We start from the raw sequence: 22,893 nt of genomic DNA, 5'->3' as shown, positions 1-22,893 counted from the left end.
GCAATGAATAGCAACCGCCTACCATTAAAAACCTCCGTTGATAACACTAGCATGACAAACATAGAACAAAAGCTTTTATTCTGAGAAAAAAAATTATGAAAAAATGAAACCAGTTTTAAAGAGATCAAAACACAGTTCGAATAGAAGTGTCCAGTTCACCATCCGTCAACCGCTGGCGGCGCATTTCGTCCACAGTAGCGGAGATTACATCCGGGAGTTGGGCCGAGTTTGTAAACGTAGAATCCACCACAATTCCTCACCAGTACCTTACGGCGAAGCTCGCAACAGCCGGACACATAATCACCAAAACAAACCATGCGTTCAACACACCCGTCATCTTTATGAGGATGCGAGCCAAACAACCAGCCGGGATATTGTGTGTTACATCTACCGGGGCCTGGGCATGCGTTTGGCATCTGAACCCCAGCGGAACCAGAAATTCGGTACCAACCCTCTGCTAAATTGTCGTCGCATTTACCCAACAATTCTCGACTCATGAGGTTTCTGTCCTGCTCTGTCAGGAGGCGGTAGTGTTGGCATTCGTAAGCCACTAGTCCTACGTTGTAACCTAGAAAAATAGAACGAGGCATAAAAAACGGCAGACTCATGCGTTGATAATCGAGTGTCATCTATGTCGAAATTAAATGTAAATTTCGAAAAAAAAATGAGGTTTATGACTTGGAATAAGACACTTACAAATTGACGTTGATAATTGATTTATAATGGCGATAGTTTGGGTCGAATTCAAATCCAGCGCTAGTGTTTCATGCCGAGACGAGGAATGTCGTTGACCCCCCTCCCCTCCTACGAGTGTTTCTGGTGTCGCTTTAGCCTCATCAGCAAGTAAAACAGCACGGAATCCGCGCGAAATAGAACACGGCGCAATAGTAGCAACAGTGGGAAAAAAAACGAGAGAGGTTTGAGTCAGGTCGTTCATTACGCCACTATCTCGCCGTTTACAATCGCGCTTCGTTTTCCTTAATGAAAAGTATGGAATAGGCTTATTTCATCTATGATTTTTAACTGATTAAAGCTTGATTTCCTCCGCACACTATACTCCAGGCCTGATCTTCCCCGGGTGTCTGTTTGGGGTAGGAGTGTGAGCTCATTTTCCGAACAACGGTGGGTTATCGAGGCTCATTTTCCGAACAACTGTTGGTTATCGAAGCTAACACTGAAAAGACACGGAGCTACTAAAATGTATAATTTAGTAAACTTACAATAAGGCTGAGTTCCGCTCCACACTCCATCTTTGCCACAAACTCTGGCAGACGATCCATACAGCATACAGCCTGGATTGCAAGCAAACCTCACAATACTTCCCACAACAGAATAATCATCGCTTATCTTGTAACCGTCGACAGGATCAGCCAGCTCACGGCACTTTCGAAGCTCTGTACACACAAGAAGTCAGTAAGTCAATTGTAGCAATTTCCAATCGAAATTAAGAGCAGGTTTCAATTAAATGACGCAAAATCACAACCAAAGTAATCGCAATAGCCAATCATGAAAAAGGTTTGCGTCATCATGAGCCAATCATAAGAAAGGTTTGCGTCATCATGAACCAATCATAAAAAAGGTTTGCGTCATCATGAGCCGATGAGGAATCAAGGTGAAGAAAGGCATACAACAAAAAGCGCGGGAAAACGCGAGCGAACAAGGTATCATTTGTTTCCAATGCGTCTGAATGGGTTTAAGTATCGCGCGAGACTAATTACATTCGGAAATAAGCTTACGTTTAGTTTGTTCAGTCCTGCAAACAAGGATAAGTGTGAGTCGAGAGCGGGACAAGTGCGAGAAGCGAGTCAAACGCGAAGAGAGGAGCGCGTCCCTTTTTTTTCAGCATTCCTCTTCTCGCCCTAGCTTCGGCCCTTCTGAAAAACATCCCAAAAAAGACGCCTATTCTACAGAATCCTCACCAATTGTCGTCGTGTACGTGAATGGTTCGTTCCTCACAGAGGTTGTTCCAACGCATTTGTAATCTCCCTGCTCTTCGGGTCGAAGCCGCTCCAGGTTTAATTCTCCAGTAACCTCATCGCCATCGATTATCGTCCTCGTTGGCATGGCAACACCATCCTTATACCAAGTGATATTCGGCATAGGCACACCACGTGCGGAGCAATTTACGCGGACAGGAGCATCGAATTCTTGGAGTGTCACAATGCTCAAAGGAACGTTTGTCACTTCCACTGGTTCTGGGAAAGAGTTTAAGGGACCAATCAGTATTTGTCACCGGCGGTTGGGAGAGGGGGGGGCTCAAAGGTCTTTCAGGGGAAATAGAGTGGGTAGGGGGGGGGGGAGAGTCAGTCCTCGCCATATTGAGTATTAAGGGAGACTATAGAAAATTGACTGCTAACACAGAACCATACGGGAGGATCAGGTAAAATTAACGTGACACAACCAAAATCCTCCGGCCACAAATAATTACTGGTCTTTTAGAAGTCAGTTTGGCAAGGATTTTAATCCTTACGATCAAAGTCCCACCGTAAAACCGAACCTGATCTATATTTATTACGATCGTGACAGAACCAGAATGAGCAATCCATATAGTTGGCCGATGTTCGAAGTTCATTCTGTGGGGGGAAGTCTTGTATGTTAGAAGACCTGATTCCTCAACTTTTACAAACTCTTACAATGAAACTTGTATCGAACAAACTTTCGTATGAGACCCTTGCTTGGGTCTGCTTGATACAGGGATTTAGTCAGTTATTTATTAAAAGCCCCAAACTTTTCAAATAATGCGACGTCTTCGCAAATACGAAAAAAGGACGATTGAGAGTTGGGCTGATGTTTGACCAAGTTAGTACAGCTTGGCTTAACCGCTTGATCTCTAAGAGTGACTTACCCTTAATTTCTCCTCACAATATTACCCCTGAATCACACATTAAGTCTCACGAGAATAAACGAAATGATCACCAACTGAGGAGGCTCTTGATTGTTAAACAAATCCTCCCAGTCAGCACCTTACGAAATGTATGACAAACAGCATTGAGCATATACTTACTGATGTTACGGTGTAACAGGGTTAGTGTAAGTTTCACTGCTCAAACAAACTCACCATAGGTTTTTACTGTGACCTCAGTACCTCCCATAACAGACCCTGCTGGGTTTGAGGCGTGGCACATGTAGATGTCTTCATCCGCTTTGATAGGATTCCTTAAGTACAGGTTGTTATTTCGGATATAGTGCCTGTCAAAAGGAAGCTCCTTGTTGCCTTGACGACGCCATTCTATCTTGGGTGATGGAAATCCTTCTACATCGCATTTTATCTCGGTGATTTGATCCGTAAAAGCTGTGATTTTTGGCACGGGTGCTACAGAGAATGTCGGCTCGGCTAAAAAATAAGTCAAGAGAAAATTGCGAGTATCGTTTTTTTAGTTCTTAACGGAAAGAGCAGTTAGAACTGGAAGAGGCGGATCCAGAATTTCTGAATAGGGGGTTCTGCGCCTACGCCTCATTATTAGCGCCTCAGTGGGAGCGGTTCTCCACTCTCCAATAAGTTTGAGGCATTGAGCAACATCAGCCGGCGAGGGGTCTGCAAGTGGTCTGACAAACGTCTCGCCGGCAAGTGATGCTTAAGGCCTTAAACTTATTCACGTGGGAAGAAACGCTCCCACTGAGGCGCTGATAATAAGAGCATGCTCGCAAGCTAGACGTTAACGTTGCGATCGCTAGTCGGGTACACCAAGCTACACTAAAATGATTGCCAGTTATGTTTTCTTGGGAAGCTTGAAGTTGTCAGCTATGCGAACAATAAAATTACCATTTACCATCATTGTCAGATCACTTACTCGCTACGATAAGTTCTACGTTAGCGGTATCTGTACCCATGAGGTTACTTGCACGGCAAGTCCAGTTTCCAGAGTCCTCCGGGAGAGCGTTCTCCAAGGTGAAATAATTTCCGATGACCGCACGTCCATTGTTCTTTTTCACCCAAATTATTTCTGGTTTCGGTAATCCATCGGCAGAACAACCTAGGACTATATAGTCTCCTTTCGTAGCTATGTAGGATTTCGGAGGCTTAATTGTTATGTTCGGCTTGGCTGAAAAAGAGTTTTTGGAGGTTTGGTAACTGTGAAAGTACAACATTCACTGACCCACATGGTCCCATCCTAGTAATGTAATCTAAACGTACTCGAGCGAATGAAAGAATTTTTTCCTCTTTAATCCTTTACACCCTAACATCAGTATACATATTCTCGATACAATTCTCCTTACATTTCCTAAGGTGCTGACAAGAGAATTTGTTTAATTCCAATTTTGTCAAAAAAATCTTTGTTTATTCTGCTTTGACCCATAATTGTGTGCAGCCTTGGCAGCACGTGTGAGACGCATACTCGTGCGCACAAAGACGTACGTTCGTACATGCGTACATGCGTAAGTACGCACGTGCATGTGTACGTGCGTACATTCGTGCGTACGTAGGTGCGTACATCCGTGCGTACGCACGCACGTACGCATGTACGCACGCACGCACGTCCGCATGAATGCGTACGTACGCATGTACGAACGTACGTCTTTGTGCGCACGAGTATCTCGAAACTTTACCGTGTGATTCAGGGGTGATATTGTAGGGAGAAATTAGATGCTACCACTCGTAGGGGTAAAGGGCTTCAAGGAAGTATCTCATGGCAACGAAAAAGCCTCCGAGAGAGAGGACATATAGAGCTTTTTAGGTTAGTTACCGTTAATTATCTTGAAAAAAGATAAATTCGCTAAATGAATGTCGCTAAAATATGTATGTAACAAGGTAGCTTGGCCTTTCTTGAGGGTCTGGAAGCGTGATCTCTTCACAAAACTCGCCAAATGATTTTACAAATAGCATTTACTCACAGAATCCTTCAAACGTTGGTGTTTTTTTGTCCGGCTCCTTTGTCTGCTTGCCATCTCCGTCTCCCGTTGGGCGTGTAACCTTTGTCGGAGCTGAGCGCCCAGGGGGTCCAGGAGGGCCACGCAGACCCCGTGAGCCACGAGCCCCTGCTTGTCCTGAAGAACCTGGAGGGCCCGGAAGTCCGTTTGCACCCGGGGCCCCTGCAGTCCCCGGGGCGCCAGGTGTTCCCGCTGCTCCCGCTTGACCGTTTGCACCCGGCATACCGGGAGGACCAACAGGTCCTTGAACACCAGGGGGACCTGCGGGCCCCTGAATTCCTTGTGGACCCGGAGGACCAGGGATTGACTTCACATCTGTCAAGAGTAAGAATTTAAAACTTTCATCTTATCCTCAGTCTTCTTTCCTTCTAAAATCACTGTGAAGCGACAAATGAAGACAAAATAACGGATAAAAGAAACGACAAGAATATTCTAAGGAAAAGAAAGAAGGTGCCAGTCCTTGAAGAACAAACAGCATTTACGTAATTACAGTTAATTTTTTTCAAACAACATGAATGAAAGCGATACTTTTCCCTAAGCCAAGAATCTATGGATTTCTTGAGAGATTGAGGAGATCAAATAAATACATGAAGACACACGTTTAAGAACACGTGACAAGAAAACAATTTGGTATTCGAATGAGTGCATCGACAGGAACGATAAAGGCTGACAGATTGGATGGATGAATCTTTTTATTGAAAGAAACCAAACAAGAAGTGATAACTATGAATTCAGAAATGATAACAGATTGTACAGCCTTATGCCAAGTCACGGCTGGCTTCACCTACAATGGCAGTGCGGTGCGTACTGAATGGCAAAGTTTTCTGGTCACAGAGTATAGCATTGCTATGTGAACAAGGAAGAGAAACACTTAATTCTATAGCAGCCTTTTGCCCTTGTCTAAAGCAGTGTAAACACTCGAAATTTCCAATTCACGTAAGAGCTTGGCGTTGTCGAGTGTAGCATGGCATAGCGAAGCAAGGTAGAACCTTGGCATAGCATGACTTTGCATAGCTTGGCGTGTCAGACAACATGCTTACTACATTACACTGCACGAGGACAGCATGCTTACTGCATTACCTTACATTTAGACGGCATGCTTCTTACTGCATTACACTGCACGTGGACGGCACGCCTACAGCATAACACTGCATGGTATGGTCTGGCTTACCTTGGGCTGACTTACCTTAGCTTGGTTTGGCTTGGTTTAGAGACCCTCCCGCAAGGAGTAAGGAGGAAGTTTTAACTGATATGGCAATGACCGATGTGGGCATTGAGACGGTCATAGCATTGCTGCGCACTGCATAGTATTGCATGGCATGTTTCCTTGCTTGGCTTGCGCACAGCAGGTATAGCATTGCATTACATTTCATGTAAGGCATGGCATTGCATTTCTATTCACGACTTGGTATGATATGAATTAGTATGATGTTTCTTGACTTGGAATTGAATCACAACGTGTATGGTATGGCATAGAAGATAAAGCATGACATGTTCATAGGTACAGTATGGGTTGGAGTGGCACCAGTTCATGATTTGCAATAGTCTTGCATCAATTTGCGTGACATGGCGTGAGATGGAGAGTAGCTTCGAGATGACTTTTAAAGAATCGTGCCTTCCTTATGAGATAAATAGTACATCCAACACATCAGCGTACAGTGTCCGGTTTGTCATGTCTAACTAAACGTTTTTATGATCACGGTTTCTTTAAAAAATTAATTGCAAACAGCCTTGAAACGAGTACCAGGATAAAGTAAATAAAGGTGCTGCGAACCTCGCTTTTACGATCAGCTACGATGAAATTCCTTTTTTAGATACACACACGCATTTTCCATTGTAGCTTTCGAAACACATGACATGCACATATAACGATTCAACACCAATTTTAAGGGCACTACAAACATAGTACGTTTAATACGATACTTTTAGAATTACGCATAATTTTCACAGCCGTCCATTGGAACGTCACGGCTGCCAGCAGACTACGAATTAAATAGATTACAGGAATCACTATAAAAAGAAACATTTTCATTCCTGTTTAGTGCATTAGAAATGTTCACAATTGATTTCAAATCATGCAATTTCGGTTCGAATGTTCTCTAAACCAGAAACTTACCTGTGATAGTTCTCAAACGAGAATTCACCACTTCGATGATTTTTTGATTCAATTCGCTCCCATCTAGGGAAAGTTACATACAAGAAAATGCAGCATGCATGCATAAATTGATAAATATTATTTTACATGCAAGTAAACGTGCATCATGTACATGCAGTGATGGATACAATGCAAAAAAAAAAACTGACCAATAAAGCACATCCAGCACTACGTGTTCTTTCTTGTATGGAAATATTAACGGCTACAATTAAATGCGCATATGCATAGCAATTTATGATATATCACTATACATTAAACAAAATAACAGATGATGACATGCAGTAGTAAACAGCATTCAGTTATCGAACGTTGATACAGAGTAAGAAATTGTAGGATATAAAAATCCTTCCATATTAAAAATTAGTTACGAACTTCAAATCAGCTAGGTACATTTTAATAAGATAAATGTGTATAAACAACATGCAAATTAATCATGTAACATACAACAGAATGAACGAGCAGCTAAAGTAGAGTCTATCCTTTGCACGAAAGGGACCATGTAAAGACATGCGCGAGACCAATATGAAGAAAACATGCAACATATGCATCTCGCAATATGCAAGACATGCAATTACAGGTGGAGTAGAAATCATGCAACAATATGCACATTTACAACATGCAAATACACACCGTGCAACATGCAAATACACACCATGCAGCTTTAAGATATACACCATGCAACATACAAAAGACCCAAGAGTTGTTACTGCACTGTTCCATGCGTAAACAAGCATTAGATGCCAAAATGCCCATGCAAAACAAGCAAATATCACCATGACAGATATACTTTAACTTTTGTAGCTATAAAAGCAGCAGAGACTGTATAGAGAGATAAAAACATGACAAAACTCAACATACATTATGCAACATACTAATGTTTGTAATGCGACCTACAGACTGATGATTGGGATTAAATCGAGTTAACAGCAACTGTTATTCGTAGTAGCAACACTATCCTATGCAAAAAAGCCCCACATAACACAGTATCACAGACTCTTTCTTTCCACCTATGATCTCACCAACGAAAGCCTTAACAAAGCTCTGTATGGTGCGGTTATCAGACGGTCGAGATTGTAATGGCAAGGTAAGGTAAAGTAAAGTTAAACGACAACAGAAAATAGTTACTGACCACCTAAACTGATGTCACAGCCATATCGCGAAAATAGGCTAAAATGCAAACTACACTTAAGTGAGATTTGTTACATTATACCTACCGGTATACTTATCTAAATACGCTTCTAGAAAATTCTGGATTGTGCGGTTTAGGGGTGGCTGCGCTTCTGGTGAAAGATTGAGCCCATCTGAGTGGTAGAATTGTAAAATCTTTAGCAAGTAATACCTTAATCTTAAAGAGAGAAAAAAAAAACGTTGACATAGATATTCAAGCATTTAAGCCGCGCACTAACCAATATGTTGATTCACGAAGGCGTTTACAATATTCTGGATCGTGCTGTTGTCAAGCGGCTCTGATTGCGGTTGTGATGCGGAAAGATTGCGCCCACCTTCAACGAAAAAAATCCTCTGTTCGAGAAAGACAATTGGAAGAACGGGAATGGTGAGAGAACTGTAGAAAGTCAAGTGGCTTACTCACCCAAATATTCCTGTACATAGTGCTCAACAAAGGGCTGAATTGTGCTGTTATCAAGCGGTAGACGTTGCGGTTGAAACGCGGAGAAATTGCGTTCATCTAAAAAAGACGTACATAACATTAGTCCCTGATAGAGTGCTTTTCGATTGAGTGTCGTAAAACGAAAACCAGTGCAATTATAACGGCCAGACATTATTTTTGACACTAAATTGATAACTGTTTCAAAACTATTAGGATGTGCCGATGGTTGAGACACATTTGATAACCGCGAAAACTTGAGCACCACAGACCTTGAAGTACAGAGGCATTTATGAAGTGCTAAAATGCAATAAGTATGTCCTTTACTAACCGATGTATTCGTTCACATATTTCCGTACAAAGCTCTGAATTGTGCTGTTAGAAGGAGGAGTTGATTGCGGTTGCGTCGCGTTAATATTACGCCCACCTGAAATTAAAAAAAAAAAAATCATATCCACGCCAGAGAACATAGTGGTTGTGAAACTCACACAAATTTTCAAAGCATAATAATGCTGGGATTTAAAGTACCACAGTATACCAACCACGATATTCAGCAAGATATAATTCAACAAGATTCTGGATGGTGCGGTTATCGTGAGGTTGAGGTTTCAGCGCAGAAAGGTTGCGTCCGCCTTGAATGAATAGGAATAAAAAGGGTAAGAGGTGAGGTGAACATCAAATAACGTGAAAGAAAATGAATGCAGAACGACAGGCATACGAATAACAACAGTATACTAACCCAAAATCTCTTTTATATAATCATTCACTAAATTTTGGATCGTGCGGTTATCAAGCAACTTCGGTCGAGGTTGTGATTCGGATATATTGAGTCCGCCTTCAATGAAAGAGGAAAAGCAAGATTACCATACTGAGAATTCTACAAATAAGTCGCGTACCGTGATTGTGGGTTGTTTGTTTGTTTGTTTTTCTACCCCTTCACGAAAAGAAGAAGTTGATGAGTACACGGAGTGCGGTTGTTCGGCAGCCAGAGGCATTGGGATTGTAAAGTGGGGAAATTCAGTCTTCCTTAATTTCCAGTAAAATTTCGTGTTTTTGCGTTTCTGTCTCAACTCTAGAAGCTGAAAAATCTTTTGGAATGGAGTCGGCTCAAAGCTGTTTTAAATCATTGAAAATGACTGAATCGCGACACGAAAAGTCACTCGGATAACCGCAGTAACTAAACACTAATAAACTCACCTACATACTCGTCAACATAATTCTCTACAAATTTCTGAATCGCATCATTATCAGGCGGTTGTGATGAGGATAAATTGAGGCTGCCTTAAACGCAAAAAAAAGACGAGCTGTAATAATTTCTTGATATTCATCTTATCAAAGTTACAAGTGCAGTAAATCTCTTAAATTTGTTCCAGCAAATGTCTACATACTCTTTCCCCAAATCAAGCATTGTATGACTATAAGACACTCTCGTCTCAGGCTATGACGATGATAAATATGAGGCCAGTTTAAATAGAATACTCACCGACATATTGGTCAACATAGTCTTCTACAAAGCTCCGAATGGTTTGGTTATCAGGTGCTTGGACTGCGGATTGTGATGAGGATAAATTGAGTTCACCTCGATTTAAAAAGAAAGACGTCTTCATCTTAGAATCTTAGGTTAAAACCTTGTTATAAAGGTTATAGGAGAGACACATCTTCACCCACCATTATGAGAACATACTCACCAACGTATTCATCCACATAATCTTTGACAAACTTCTGTATGGTTCGGTTATCAGGGAATGAAAACTGTTGTGGTGAAGAGAGATTCAATCCACCTGAAATGAAAGATGACAGCAGATTATCTGGCAAAGTAAACCTCCGTCAAAGTAACAGAGCGCCTTTTGATTGAGAATTGTTAACCAAACCTAAATCAATTACAACAGCCATTCACAAGTTATATCATATATACCATATCACAAGTAAGCAATGCGAAAGAAAACCTGACATAAGCGCGGGAAACGTGGATGGGTGAGTCGTAATTGATTTCAGTTTTAACTGAATGGTTGAGAAGACAGAACGAGTTCTATGGACCAATCAAAGAGAAAGATAAAGAAAACCCAGTAGAATCGCTGCCTACTTACGGTAACTTTCGAAACTCAGTTAAAGATTGCTAAATACAAGTGGACATAAATAGGGGCACTCCTACCTATAAACTGGTTTACATAGTCTTCAACAACGCTTTCGATAGAGCGATTACCAAGGCCGTTTGCCCGCTGCAGCGAGGAGGATAAATTAAGTCCATCTTTCAAAGAAAAAAGGAAATTTCATCTGCGTTAAGTAAAGGAAAAAAAACGAACTCGAAAACGCAGAATACCTTTGTAATCATCCTTTTGAGCATTTATGATTTCTTTAACCCTTTAACTCCCAAGATATGATTGTTAGTTCTCTCCTCTCGCTGCAACACATTCCCTTGTGAATTAGTTATGGGAATTTGATGTAGATCAAGATAACTTCTGCTAACTTCTCCTCATAAGTTTGAGTATTTTCGTTACCTTTATCCCAGATATTGTACGGATATTATAGCGAGAAGTTACATATCAATCACTTCTTGGAGTTAGGGTTAATCGAACGGTGATCAAGCGGCTGCAATTGCGAATGGAGCGAAGAAAGATCAAGACGGCTAAAATAAAATACTGACGAAGAAGCATATCCAAAGAGAAAAGAGCACAAAACAGTAAATTGCATACTACCTAATACTAACCTACATACACGTCTACATAACCTTCCACTAGCTTTCGGATTGTGGTATTTTGAAATGGTGGTGGTCGAGGTCGTGCCACAGCAGAAATATTGAGTCCAGCTGAAATGACCGAAAAAAGACAATGAGGTCAAAATAAGATAATGTTTTAATTGTGCTTTAAAAAAATTCAAAAGGTTCATGACAGACAGTCAGACAGTCTTATGATCATCCCATGCCACAGCTCACCCACCTAAATAGCCGTCCACATAATCTTTTACAACGCTTTGAAGTGTGCGGTTGCCGAGCAATTGCGGTTGGGATGATGAAAAGGACAGATTAGATCCACCTTTAAGGAAAAGAATGTTATCCATGCCTCAGGATTTAAAGAGTACCACCACATTCATCACTCACATGTTAAAAAAACACTTAAGTGATTTCTTTCGTAAACTTCGACAAATTAACACAAGTTTTCTTGCAAGTCATGTGGTACTAAACAATTATTCCACGAACGAGCGTTAGATATGAAATGATAGAAAGACAGAGGCACGTAAGGCCGAGTTGGCTGTAATCATCTCATTTCCAACAAGCGCAAGTGCAATGATTGTTTTCTTAAAAAAAAAACCAAAATATAGATAAATCTTCCCAACTTTACTATGTTACAATGTACAAAAACACTCCCCGTTTGACTCGGCTTCATGCGCGCGCATGGTATAATGGCTCATAACCCATGATGGCTGAGCTAAAAAAAACTCTAGAATTGCATTATCCAATAATCCAGTTTTCATTACTTCAAGTTATACTACACTCACCAATATATTCATCAACATAGTCTTTTACGTATCTCTGTATGGTGAGATTAATAGGACGTCCAGTGTGTTGTTGTGCTGAAGAAAGATTGAGTCCATCTGGTACAGAACAAAAGAAACCTCATAAGAAGGAAAATGGCATCCAATTTTAGGGATGAAATTACCATGTCCATGGCAGAAAGAATATGGCACGTAATCTAAATGCAATCGTGCACTTTACTTGTTTTCCGTAAACGAAAATAGTAATTTTCTACCAGAACAGCGCTTCAGAATGTACTTACAAATGTATTCATGAACATATTCTTACACAAAGGTCTGAATAGTTAGGTTATCAGGTTTGTGTGTTCGCTTTTGTGGTTAAAAAGTATAACGCCTCCCTCAGTAAAATGAAGTAATACGAAAGACAACAAATGAAAGATTCCTCAATGAACAATTGAGGCAATTAAAGAAAGAGACAGAGAATATATATCATTTTCATTCATTTTATCATTCCATGTAAATCTTTCATTTGTTTTTATATGTTATTGTTATATATGTGTACATATATATATATATATGCATGCTCACTAGTTTTTCTAGTTTGAGCACTCTGGCATGGCTTAGATGATTCCACATATGTGAGATCACTTGGGGTGGCTATATGGTCTTACCTCCATCCTAGCATCAGCACTGCACTGATGAGGCCCAGAAGGCCGAAACAGTACTGTCTGCAGTTAGTTATATATATATATATATATATATATATATATATATATATATATATATATATATATATATATATATATATAAAATCGGTAAATGCAAAGACTAAGTCGTAGCGCAAAAAATGATGTCCAAATGAAACCTTTCTTCTTATCACCTCTCTCCTTGAAAATGCATTGATAATGTATAGAGAAATTCATTTTTGGTCCGCACTACTAGGAAGGAGAGGGTTAACTATGCCTTATACTCACCAACGTAATCGTCTACATAAACTTTTACAAAGCTCTGGATGGTTCGGTTGGTGAGAAACTGCGTTTGCGGTGGTGACACAGTCAAATTAAGTCCACCTTTTTTTTCATATTGGAAAAGAAAATAGACATCCACATTAAGAACGCGGAGATATCATTAACATTTTAATAAAACACTTTGACCTTACAAGCTAAGCATGCTTACCTATATATACATTCACATAATCTTGCACAATATTTTGGAGGGTCCGATTGTCGGCTGGTAGACTGAGTTTACCCGCTGAAATGACGAACAAAGTTAAGTCCTTGGGCAATGAATTTGGAACAAATCCTATCATCTCATCCTAAACTGGGGAGTGTTAATCGACCAGGGTAACCACGGTTGGTATATAAAAATGAAACAAATAAATTATGAGGGTGAGTTTCTATAGAAACTGTGGTGCTGCGTCAGTGGAGGAGTAAAACAAGATAATTTGGTTTATCAACAAAGTTGATAAAGTAAATTGGCCACCGTAAAGAGTTTCTGACCTGACGTTTCGAGCGTTAGCCCTTTGTCAGAGCGAAGGACGAAGGGCTAACGCTCGAAACGTCAGCTTAGAAACTCACCTCACCTCAAATCACCTCAGTTGATAAAACCAGAATTATCTAAAAATAGAACAGTTTTCTTTTACTTAAAGACACATTTCTGAAAAGCGCAAATAAGACGCTAAACATAATCCTATCACAGCTCCTATAGACTTGAATATTAGAGATAAATACTTATAGGTATAGATTGTAAGATTCATGCGGCCGTGTGAAAGACAAAACTATACCCACCCAAATAATTGTCGACGTGAATCCTCGCAAAGTTCTGAATGCTACTGTTAAGCAGCTTCAGCTGGGGCTGGGTTTGTGCTTGAGATGAAGAGAGATTGAGTTCACCTTGGAAAAGAGAATAGTTAAATCAACAACATCATCATTGAAATGGCAAATGTGTTGAAAAATGAAATTGTACCCACCCACAAATCTGTCAACATAATCCTTTACAAAGCTCTGTATCGTGCTATTGTCTGGCAACTCTACTTGCTGTTGTGGTGAGGAAAAGTTTAGCGCCACTTGAAAAAAGGAAACGAGAAAATGAAAATGCGTCATCACTTTCAAAGTACAACAGGTTTTTTCTGGAGAGGGACCAAAAAGAATAACAATAGGGTGAAATCATAGACACTCAACATTTTACAGTGTACCCACCAACAAACTCGTCTACGTATGCTTTGACAAGGCTCCGTATAGTGCGGTTATTGGGAGTCCGTGTTTGAGACTGTAGCGATGAAAAATTGAAACCACCTTGAGTTGATAAAGAGGAATAAAATTAAAATCGTAATAAAGAAAATACCTGTTGAAAAGGAAAGAAATCACTCTTTTAAGGAAACATGTGTAACTGTTCTATGTAAAATCATGAATACATTGCATGAGACATTATACAAACCTGTAAACGAACGCACATAGTCTTTCACGATGTCCTGCACACTGCTATTATCAGAAAGCTGCTGTTGCCTCGTCGATGCCGTAAGATTAAGTCCACCTTAAAAGGAAAAATAGCAATAAAACCAAACAACTGCACACTTACGCCTCCTCCAACCTTAAGTTGTTATCAGTCGACTGTTGTTGGGTTAGGGAAGGGGTAGGTAAGCAGTTGCTCAGATACTGACATTGATCGACAACGTCACCCTGGGACTATGAAGTGTTTGGTAATTGGGTGCACAGTAAGTATAGTATTGCACGTGATGTATCGCTGTTAGCTTCCGCAAGCACAAACGCAAGCGTAACAGCTCTAATTGACCGTTAAAACGGCCTCGACGGAGGCAGAAATCACAAGCTCAAGCTCAAGTAGAAGGATCATAATTTTTCCTTTTTCTTGACCTTGAGTCGTGACCGTTTTTATAGTGAAACAAGAGCTGTTATGCTTGCGTGTGTGCTTCCCTTTATGTTTGCGGGGAGTGTGCATGCGTTGCCAGCAAAAACCAGGCCTTAAAGTGATTTGTGACTGACTTTTTTTTTTTTTTATATACAGATGCACGTAAAACAGTCACACGTATAAAGGCATCTAGAGAATACTCACCAACATATTCATCAACATAATCTTTGACAAAGCCCTGAATAGTTCGGTTATCATTAGCTTTTACTCCTGACAGAAACAAATTAAACAGTGATCAATAAACTTACAAACAAACTAACTAGAACAATATAACAAAAAAACAGATTTAATTTCCTCGTGAGACAATCCAACCATCGTATTTAAAAGTAGGTTGAAAGTAGATCTATGGTCATACACCATGCCACAGGGTACCTACCCAAATACTTCTCTGCATAAGCTTGCACGAAGCTTTCGATTGTTTTATTACCAGATTGGGGCGGCTGTGACGAGGAAAAATTGAATTCAGCTGAAGAAACAATAACAGAGACATTAGAAATGCGACAGATTACTATGTCACAGTATACTAACTAACATATTCATTAACAAAGGCCTCAAAAAGAATAGGATGGTTCTTTTATCAGGAAGTTGTGGGAGCTGTTACAACGACAAAAAAATTCCTTTCCTCTGTTATGACTGAATAAACAGCACGAAATTGAACGAGTTTAAGCAATATCAAAGTAATTCAAAAGCACTGAATAAGCTCATCGTGTAGGCGTCTGAACGTTAAAATAGCAATTCAATAGTCACAAATCCAATACCCCTCAGATAAAAAGTTTCATCAAAACGAGAAACTCAATGCTATAAAATACGAACAACATCAAATATCACCCGAGAATTGACGGTTACAACAATTCCATTTGTGACGAATATAAGAGATCCTCGCAGCTATGAACACTACTGAACTGGTAGTTGAAATAATACCTGGAAAAAATTCAGGCCCGTACGGAATTTGAACCCATACCTCTGCGATACCGGTGCAGCGCTCAACCAACTGAGCTAACAAGCCAACTGGGAGCTGGTCATTTAGTTGGGTCACAGTTGGTAGAGCGCTGCACCGGTATCGCAAAGGTCATGGGTTCAAATCCCGTACGGGCCTGAATTTTTTTCAGGTCTTAATTCAACTACTAGTTCAGTAGTGTTTATGGCTGCGAGGATCTCTTATATTCGTTTCTTCACAGCATTGCACATACACGATTTTCATATATCTACTATCATAATTCCATTTGTGATTACGCAGTACACTGACCCAGATATTCATCCACATAATTCTGGATGAATTTCTGCATCGTTCGGTTATCTGCCATTACTGACGCTGCTTGTGAAGAGGAGGACAAGTTGAGTGCACCTTGGAAGAGATAAATATAAAAATAGTAAAATACAGAGCGGTCTTCAAAGAAACAAACGAGACACCGTCATAAATATACAAATACAAGAGTATAACGCCAAACTTATCTGTGTATTCAAGCCAATTGGTTGTCTGGTGTACAAGTTTACGACTGATGATCTCCAAATGAAGAGATGAAATCAGCTATCATATGACGTTGGAAATAATGGGCTGTTATGACTGATAAGGGAGGTAGTTTTCTAAACAAAATGTGGTGCTACGTCGATGGGGCATTACAAGAAAATTTCATTTTATCAGCTGGGTCGATAACGTAAATTGGCCGCCGTAAAGAGTTTCTAAAATTGACGTTTCGTGCGTTGGCCCTTCGTTAGAGCTAATCCTGTTATAACTGATGAAAAGAAACAGAAAGAGAGTTATGATGGCACTATATCAAGTACGTACTGATATGATCGACAACATAAGCCTTCACGAAGCTCTTTATAGTGCGATTATTAAGCAGCTGAGGCTGTGACTGTTGGAGCTCTTGGGATGAAGAAATATTTAGTTCACCTAAAGACGTAAAAAAGGCAACAAAACATGTACTGAAAGGACATTTCAAAACTCTCACACAATGAAATTCTGAAAGGGACGAACAAATAAAACAAAATCACAGAAAAAAAGTAAACAAACAAACAAAGACATGGCGTATTTACCCAAATACTCGTCTACATAAGCTCTGACAAAAGTCTGGATAGTGTAGTTATCTGGGAGTTTTGGCTGCGGTGCTGAAGAGGAAAAACGTTCTCACACCGTTAATGGTAAAACATGATTAATATAAAATCTTCTGAATCAAACTGCGAAAAAAAGGAAGAGGAAACTGTGACTTGCAATTTACTTACTGGAACTGAGCTCTGTAGGTTGCCAGGTTTAGGAGTGGCTGTCCGTTGTAGCGGAATGTCTACATTATGCACTTATCATAAACTACCAGAAGTCGTACAATTTTATTCTATCCATAAATGTAACCCATGAAATTCCTGCAATCAATTTCTATACTCATGTAGTTGGTGCAATGGTTTAAAAAAATATTTATGCTCTGGATATCATTTGTGCAATTCATGCCTCGCACAGTGCAAATTAACTATCGTGCTACTTAAGTTGCCTCAAGTCATGCATTAAGCAATTAAAAAAATGTAAACCATCAATGCAAGCAAAATAAACAAGGATTAAGATCAATTTATGTCCTTTCATGCATCATGTAATAGAAGTAATTCATGCCATCGATGCAAAACATGCTCATGCAGTTCTGATGATGCATGCATTCATGCTAACTATGCAGTATGCAATGAAACCAATACACGCCGTGTGTTTAAGACTATCATGCTTTTCAATGCACAATGTGCATTATGCAAGTTAAGCAACTCATGCTGTCTGTCATGCAATTTAAGTCATGCGCATTGTCAATCTAAATCATGCACCATGCAATTACGGAAATTCATGCCATCTGAGGAAAGAATGCATCGTGCCCCTAAAAAATATAGATTCTGTCCATTCAAATCTTGCATCATGCTAGCGACGTAGCTTTTGCCGTCCAAGGTAATCTTGCATAGCACAATCGAAGTCAATCGCACCGCTTTTTTGCGCAGTTATGTCGTCCGTTTCAAACCGAGGGGTGAGTTTTGTAATCAAATGCTCCACGCAGTTGTTAACCATATAATTTTAGAGCGTTCGGAATCACGACATTTTAGCGAGGCGTTTTCAGAACAGGCAAAAAATGGATGGTTGTGAAAACGAAATAGTGACAAAGTAATGGAATGACAGCATACGTAGTGGTGAATGCATGGTGTTTTGACTCTTCTTCCTAAGGGAGAAGATATGTCAGATAGACCTTCTTCCGTTGAGGGTAGTTTAAGGCTTACCAGAGTCCCCTTTGTCTTCAAAAAACTTCATCAAAGACCGCGAAACAGAATCGTCTACAAACATCTCCAATGGAGTCTTATCGCCAGGTCCTGAAGCGCCAGGTACAAACGAGGGACCTGCAATCAGCGATGAAGGGTTCTTATCTTATAAACCTTCTGAAAGTTAATTTTGGCAAAGGAACTCATAAAAATACCATATTGAAGGAAACGAGAGCTTCGACACTACACCAACTTAGAATTCAATTCTCGACTGATACTCATGCCCTGCATCAATATGTTTTAGTTCAGTGATGAAAGATAGATGTCCGTTTATTTAATGTTTGTTACTTCAGAGGACCTTTCAGTGGCGCGGGTAAATCAAACTTCAGGGAGTTACAGTGGAGCCAGTGCGTTCTTGTACACTTAACCCTTTAACTCCCAGAAGTGATCAACACGAAACTTCTCCTTATAATATCCTCATATTATCCAGCAAACAGCTAGTGAGAATATTCAAATTTATCAGGTCGAAGTTGTTTTCTTGATCTAACACCAAATTCTCATAACTAATTTACGAGGTTATGTGTTGCAGCCAGAGGGGAGAATTACCAATCAAATCTTGGGAGTTAAAGGGTTGAACGGATCCGGCTGTACCAACGTGACGTTGTACTTGTCAACGTTTACTAAGGGAATATAATCTCTTGCGTTTATCAGTTTACATAATCATGTATTATGACTGTGACTAAAGATCCTTGAAGAGCGGAGATATATCGAGCTGGCAGAAAAACTTACCAAAAGACGCCTGCGCAAATGATCCGATATACCGCTGGATTGTTTGATTCATTTCTCCGCTCGTCACTCCTCCATCCACAGGGCCTGCAAAGATAGATGGGTCATTTTTTTACTAAAGCAGGCTAGACCTTGAGGAAAATCGAAGGTACTAAAAATCACCTAAATTGCATAGAGTAACCCAAAAAAAAAAAAAAAAAAAACATCTTACTCACCTACACCTCCCTCATCAGGGCCTACCTCGCTCCCACCACCACCCCCAACGCTACCACCGCCCCCAGTTCCTCCTCCAACTGCACCACCACCATTACTACCTCCTGTTCCACCCCCACCCCCTAACCGTGACTGGACTGCCTCTCCAACAGCTTGGTCCAAGTAAGCATCCAGCACTGTCTGGCCCGGCTCTAGTTCAATTTCTGCGCCAGGAAGAAACGACGGACCTATGATGATCAAAACAAGGACAAGAAATCAATTTTAGAAGCTTATTTTCAGTAACCAATCAAATAAACACAAAATTAGGTATTTCGTGGACGATTTTAATTGCATGTAGTACTTAGAAACCTATTTTGGCTATTAACCGATTGCATTATTTTAAATTGAATCGAGTAAGGTGGCAAAAACTCCAATCAGTTACCATCAGAAATGATTATTTAAGATTCTATAGAGGATGACAAAGCGAATAATATCACGTTTCACCAGAAGAGCATCGTAACCATTTCAATCCTCTCATTCTATCTTTCATTAATAGACTCCTCTTTTCCCGGAAGCTGCCAAGTTGTAGGTGAGCGATTAGACCTCAAAGCTGAATATTGACTAAAAATAATTTTGACGATGATGCACCTGCATGAATTCAAAGAGAAGCGTCAAATTTGGCATCATACCTTATATGTCACTTTCACTTGAATAATTTTTTTGGACCTCAAAGAAATAATTTACACGTAAAACCGAGTTTTCCTTTAGTTGTTACCCCCTGTTAAGTATTTCTGACTGAGAAATTGTTCACTCACCAAACGTTTTCAACGCATAGGAACCAACGTACTGCTCAATAAGACGAAAGCTTCCTTCCACGCCTGAGAAACTCCCGCCCAATCCACTCCCGGTTCCGCCAGATCCTATTCCTGTAAAATTACCACCTAATCCACTGCCAGTAAAATTAAAACCAGTTAATCCAGTGTAATTTCCTCCAAAACTACCGAGTCCTACAACAAAGACAAAGGAATTGCAAATCATGAAAAAGACAACGGTTTCCAAATAACTGTGCGATTTTTTTTCTGGAAATAACGTTGGAAAATGGTACTAAATTTTTTCTTTATGATTATGGAAAATCTAATGAAAAAGATAATCTTATTTACCTAATTTGTGTTCAAAATGTTTCCGCCAAGTAAAAAGATTTCATATTGAAAAATTCAAATTCGTCGCCATTTTGAGGATATTTTGAGTAGCAAGTTAGAAAATCTATATTTAGTACTTCGTCTATAACTCACCGAAAGAGGTATTGCTGAAATGGATATTGATGAGTCTCCGAAATCTGCTGTCCAGCTCATCACCGGTCCACTGAGAAAGAGTAGGTCCTGGAAACGAATACAAAACAGCAACGATAACACAGTTAAACCAACATACACAAACGGAAAAAAACGAGTCTTCCAAAGCTTCAAACGTTTGGTATAAGAATCTCACAGAGACAAACTGGGTGAAGTACAAATCACAGCCTTACTGGAAAGTTATTCTGCCAATTAATTGCGTTCCTAAAATCCTCTCATTCTTCACCTCTTTATTTTTTCTTTTATTTTCCTTATTCTCGGGGAAGGGTCGCTGTGAGAGGTGATCTTAGAGTGGCAGCAAGGTTTTGCAAGTTTCCTTATCAGTCTTTGAAATCTTCGTTTAAAATCAACCATACAGGAGTGATAGGTAAGCTGAGAATTAGGTCCTTCTCAACGTCGCTGTTTGTTATGAATTCCCAATAACAGCTTTCAGTAAGCTTGATTCTTACCCTTACGACCTCATACCCTACCGCTCAACACTCCGTATTTGTGAACTATTGCGTGACACAGTAGGACTATCATAACACGGAAGTAAGTGCACTTATCATATAATATAATAGGAGATGGGTATTCCATTAGTTCTTTTACCATATGTTTGGTTCACGTGAGATTCAACATATCCCTGTATCTCCTGCTGAGCGGCAGATGTTCTAAGGAGATTTACACCAGATACGTTGAAATAAGTCTCCACATACTCCTCCACCACTTGCTGATGTCCAGAAGTTCTAAGAAGATTTCCGCCTGAAATGTTGAAATAGGATTCAACATATTCCTGGACCACATTCTGAGCGCCAGTATTTCTCAACAAACTTCCGCCGGAGGTGTTGAAGTAAGACACGAAATAGTCCTGTACCACTTGCTGAGCAGCTGAAGTTCTGAGAAAATTCGCGCCAGATTGATTGAGGTAAGACTCCACGTGTCTTTGTACCTCGTGACGGGCGCCAGGAGTTCCAAGGAGACTACCGTTGACTGTAAATAATAAACAGCAACAACCGGAGTTCACACTACTATCTTATCACCAGCTTAGTGCCAATAGTGCTACTGTAGCAAAATCAGTAAGGAGGTTCAGTAAGAGAAATGGTAACCAACGTTACTCGAAGTCTGTTAATTATTTCTGCGACCTACATTTCAACCCTTTTGCTCCCATAAGTAACAACGAATGCCGTGAATTTCTCCTCCCCGTAAATGTATATGTTACACAGGCAGTAAAAAAACTCACAGCTCACAGGTCTGGAGGACCCCCCCCCCCTCCCCTTTGAATCCTTCATTGTCATACGAGGGAAGAATATCCTACCTCCAGTCCCTGCCTACTTTTACCAAAATCGAATTAATGGCGAATTATGTTCATGGTCTTTAAGAAACCTACTTGCTGATATGAGTAGCAAACTTACTTGAAAAGGAGAACTACAAAATGGAAAAAGAGACAAAAACCTCGCCGAACCCATCTCCAACAAAAAACTCAACCTTTAGTCCCTCCCCCTCCCCCCGCCTTCCCTACCTATTCATGTAAAAATTAAATAAAAATAAGTGCCTCACCGAGGATGCAAATGCTATATCCTTCCGCATCCTGAAAAATATAGAAATTTTATTTATTCTCTTCTCCTGACGGGAAGTCCTGTAAGGAATAGAGGGTACTGACCTGACTGTGACAGCTCCAAGAGTCTGGAGCTCACGCACAAGAGCAAAGAAGCAGCAAACTTGGGCAGAATGTCTGGCAGACGAAGGTAAGACATACACACAACCACATTTGCTACAAAATGAAACGGCTGATTTAACTGAGGTAAAGACATATTCAACTTAAATATTTTGACAGTTTAGCCTCCTAAGATAGACGCAAATATCAGATTCCCGTTCGATTATCAAACTGACGAGAGAATAAGGCCTTTTTTCGTTATGCTTACCCGAGTGCAGTTCAGTTTGGCGAAACTGTTTTGATGCAGCTCCGGACCAGCATCTTGGGATGGATTTCCTTCACCTGGTCCTGCTTCAATTTCGTCTGGACCTGGTTCAATCTGACGAACAAATCGAGATCTGACGATGTAATCATCGTACAACCGTGATGCTCCTTTATCATTCCTCAACACTGAGGGACGAATCTCTGACTTCACTTTGTCGATTTCCCTGCGAAGATTGTAGACATTCAATGAGAGAAAAGCAACCGAGGTAAACAAAATCCCAAAGCTGATGAATGTCAACCAATGGCAGATTGATGAACGTGCGTCACGATCAGTTTCTCTCTTCATGACGAGAAATAAAAGTACAATATTCTAGAAGATCTCCCTTTCTGAGGGTCATTGTATTATTGAGCTGACTCAAAGGTG

General features: G+C 40.3%; 1 protein-coding gene across 6 annotated transcripts; it reads right to left on the bottom strand.

The window, feature by feature from the left end:
• Positions 1-61: 61 nt before the first annotated feature.
• On the bottom strand, positions 62-22,891 carry LOC113684808 (uncharacterized). 6 transcript variants are annotated; one of them, XM_089190071.1, is made up of 39 exons: positions 22,474-22,891; positions 22,109-22,139; positions 21,161-21,541; positions 20,516-20,602; positions 20,039-20,230; positions 19,247-19,471; positions 19,035-19,118; positions 18,267-18,383; positions 17,064-17,135; positions 16,813-16,920; positions 16,273-16,371; positions 15,403-15,492; positions 15,171-15,236; positions 14,538-14,633; positions 14,300-14,395; positions 14,071-14,166; positions 13,889-13,993; positions 13,278-13,352; positions 13,076-13,171; positions 12,126-12,221; positions 11,567-11,662; positions 11,338-11,436; positions 10,783-10,878; positions 10,319-10,411; positions 10,114-10,209; positions 9,828-9,911; positions 9,370-9,465; positions 9,173-9,262; positions 8,962-9,057; positions 8,616-8,711; positions 8,431-8,526; positions 8,239-8,325; positions 6,986-7,048; positions 4,834-5,184; positions 3,792-4,043; positions 3,059-3,334; positions 1,920-2,195; positions 1,221-1,394; positions 62-568 (listed from the first exon to the last, which is right to left on the bottom strand). In XM_089190071.1, exons 1-39 carry the CDS (start codon positions 22,813-22,815, stop codon positions 156-158), a joined length of 5,484 nt encoding a protein of 1,827 aa, XP_089046197.1. In that variant the 5' UTR covers positions 22,816-22,891; the 3' UTR covers positions 62-155. The 6 variants fall into 6 exon arrangements, with proteins under 6 accessions (XP_089046197.1, XP_089046198.1, XP_089046200.1 ...); XM_089190072.1 differs by having other exon boundaries at positions 10,114-10,176; XM_089190074.1 differs by lacking the exon at positions 11,567-11,662.
• Between the last annotated feature and the right edge of the window lie 2 nt (positions 22,892-22,893).

This window comes from Pocillopora damicornis, chromosome 12 (assembly GCF_964200805.1).
Source record: "Pocillopora damicornis chromosome 12, jaPocDami1.2, whole genome shotgun sequence".
NCBI lineage: Eukaryota > Metazoa > Cnidaria > Anthozoa > Scleractinia > Pocilloporidae > Pocillopora > Pocillopora damicornis.
Note: the sequence above shows the minus strand (reverse complement) of the source record. Positions and strands in the feature narration are given on the sequence as shown.

What these genes read in the sequence shown, in the direction of transcription:
- LOC113684808 (XM_089190071.1), bottom strand. Translation starts at nt 22,815, where the DNA reads ATGAAGAGAGAAACTGATCGTGACGCACGTTCATCAATCTGCCATTGG. An exon ending in TTATGTAGACGAGTATTTGG is followed by an intron (nt 16,921 to 17,063) that starts GTAAATACGCCA and finishes TTACGTCTTTAG; the next exon opens with GTGAACTAAATATTTCTTCA. An exon ending in GTATTTAGATAAGTATACCG is followed by an intron (nt 7,049 to 8,238) that starts GTAGGTATAATG and finishes AACTTTCCCTAG; the next exon opens with ATGGGAGCGAATTGAATCAA.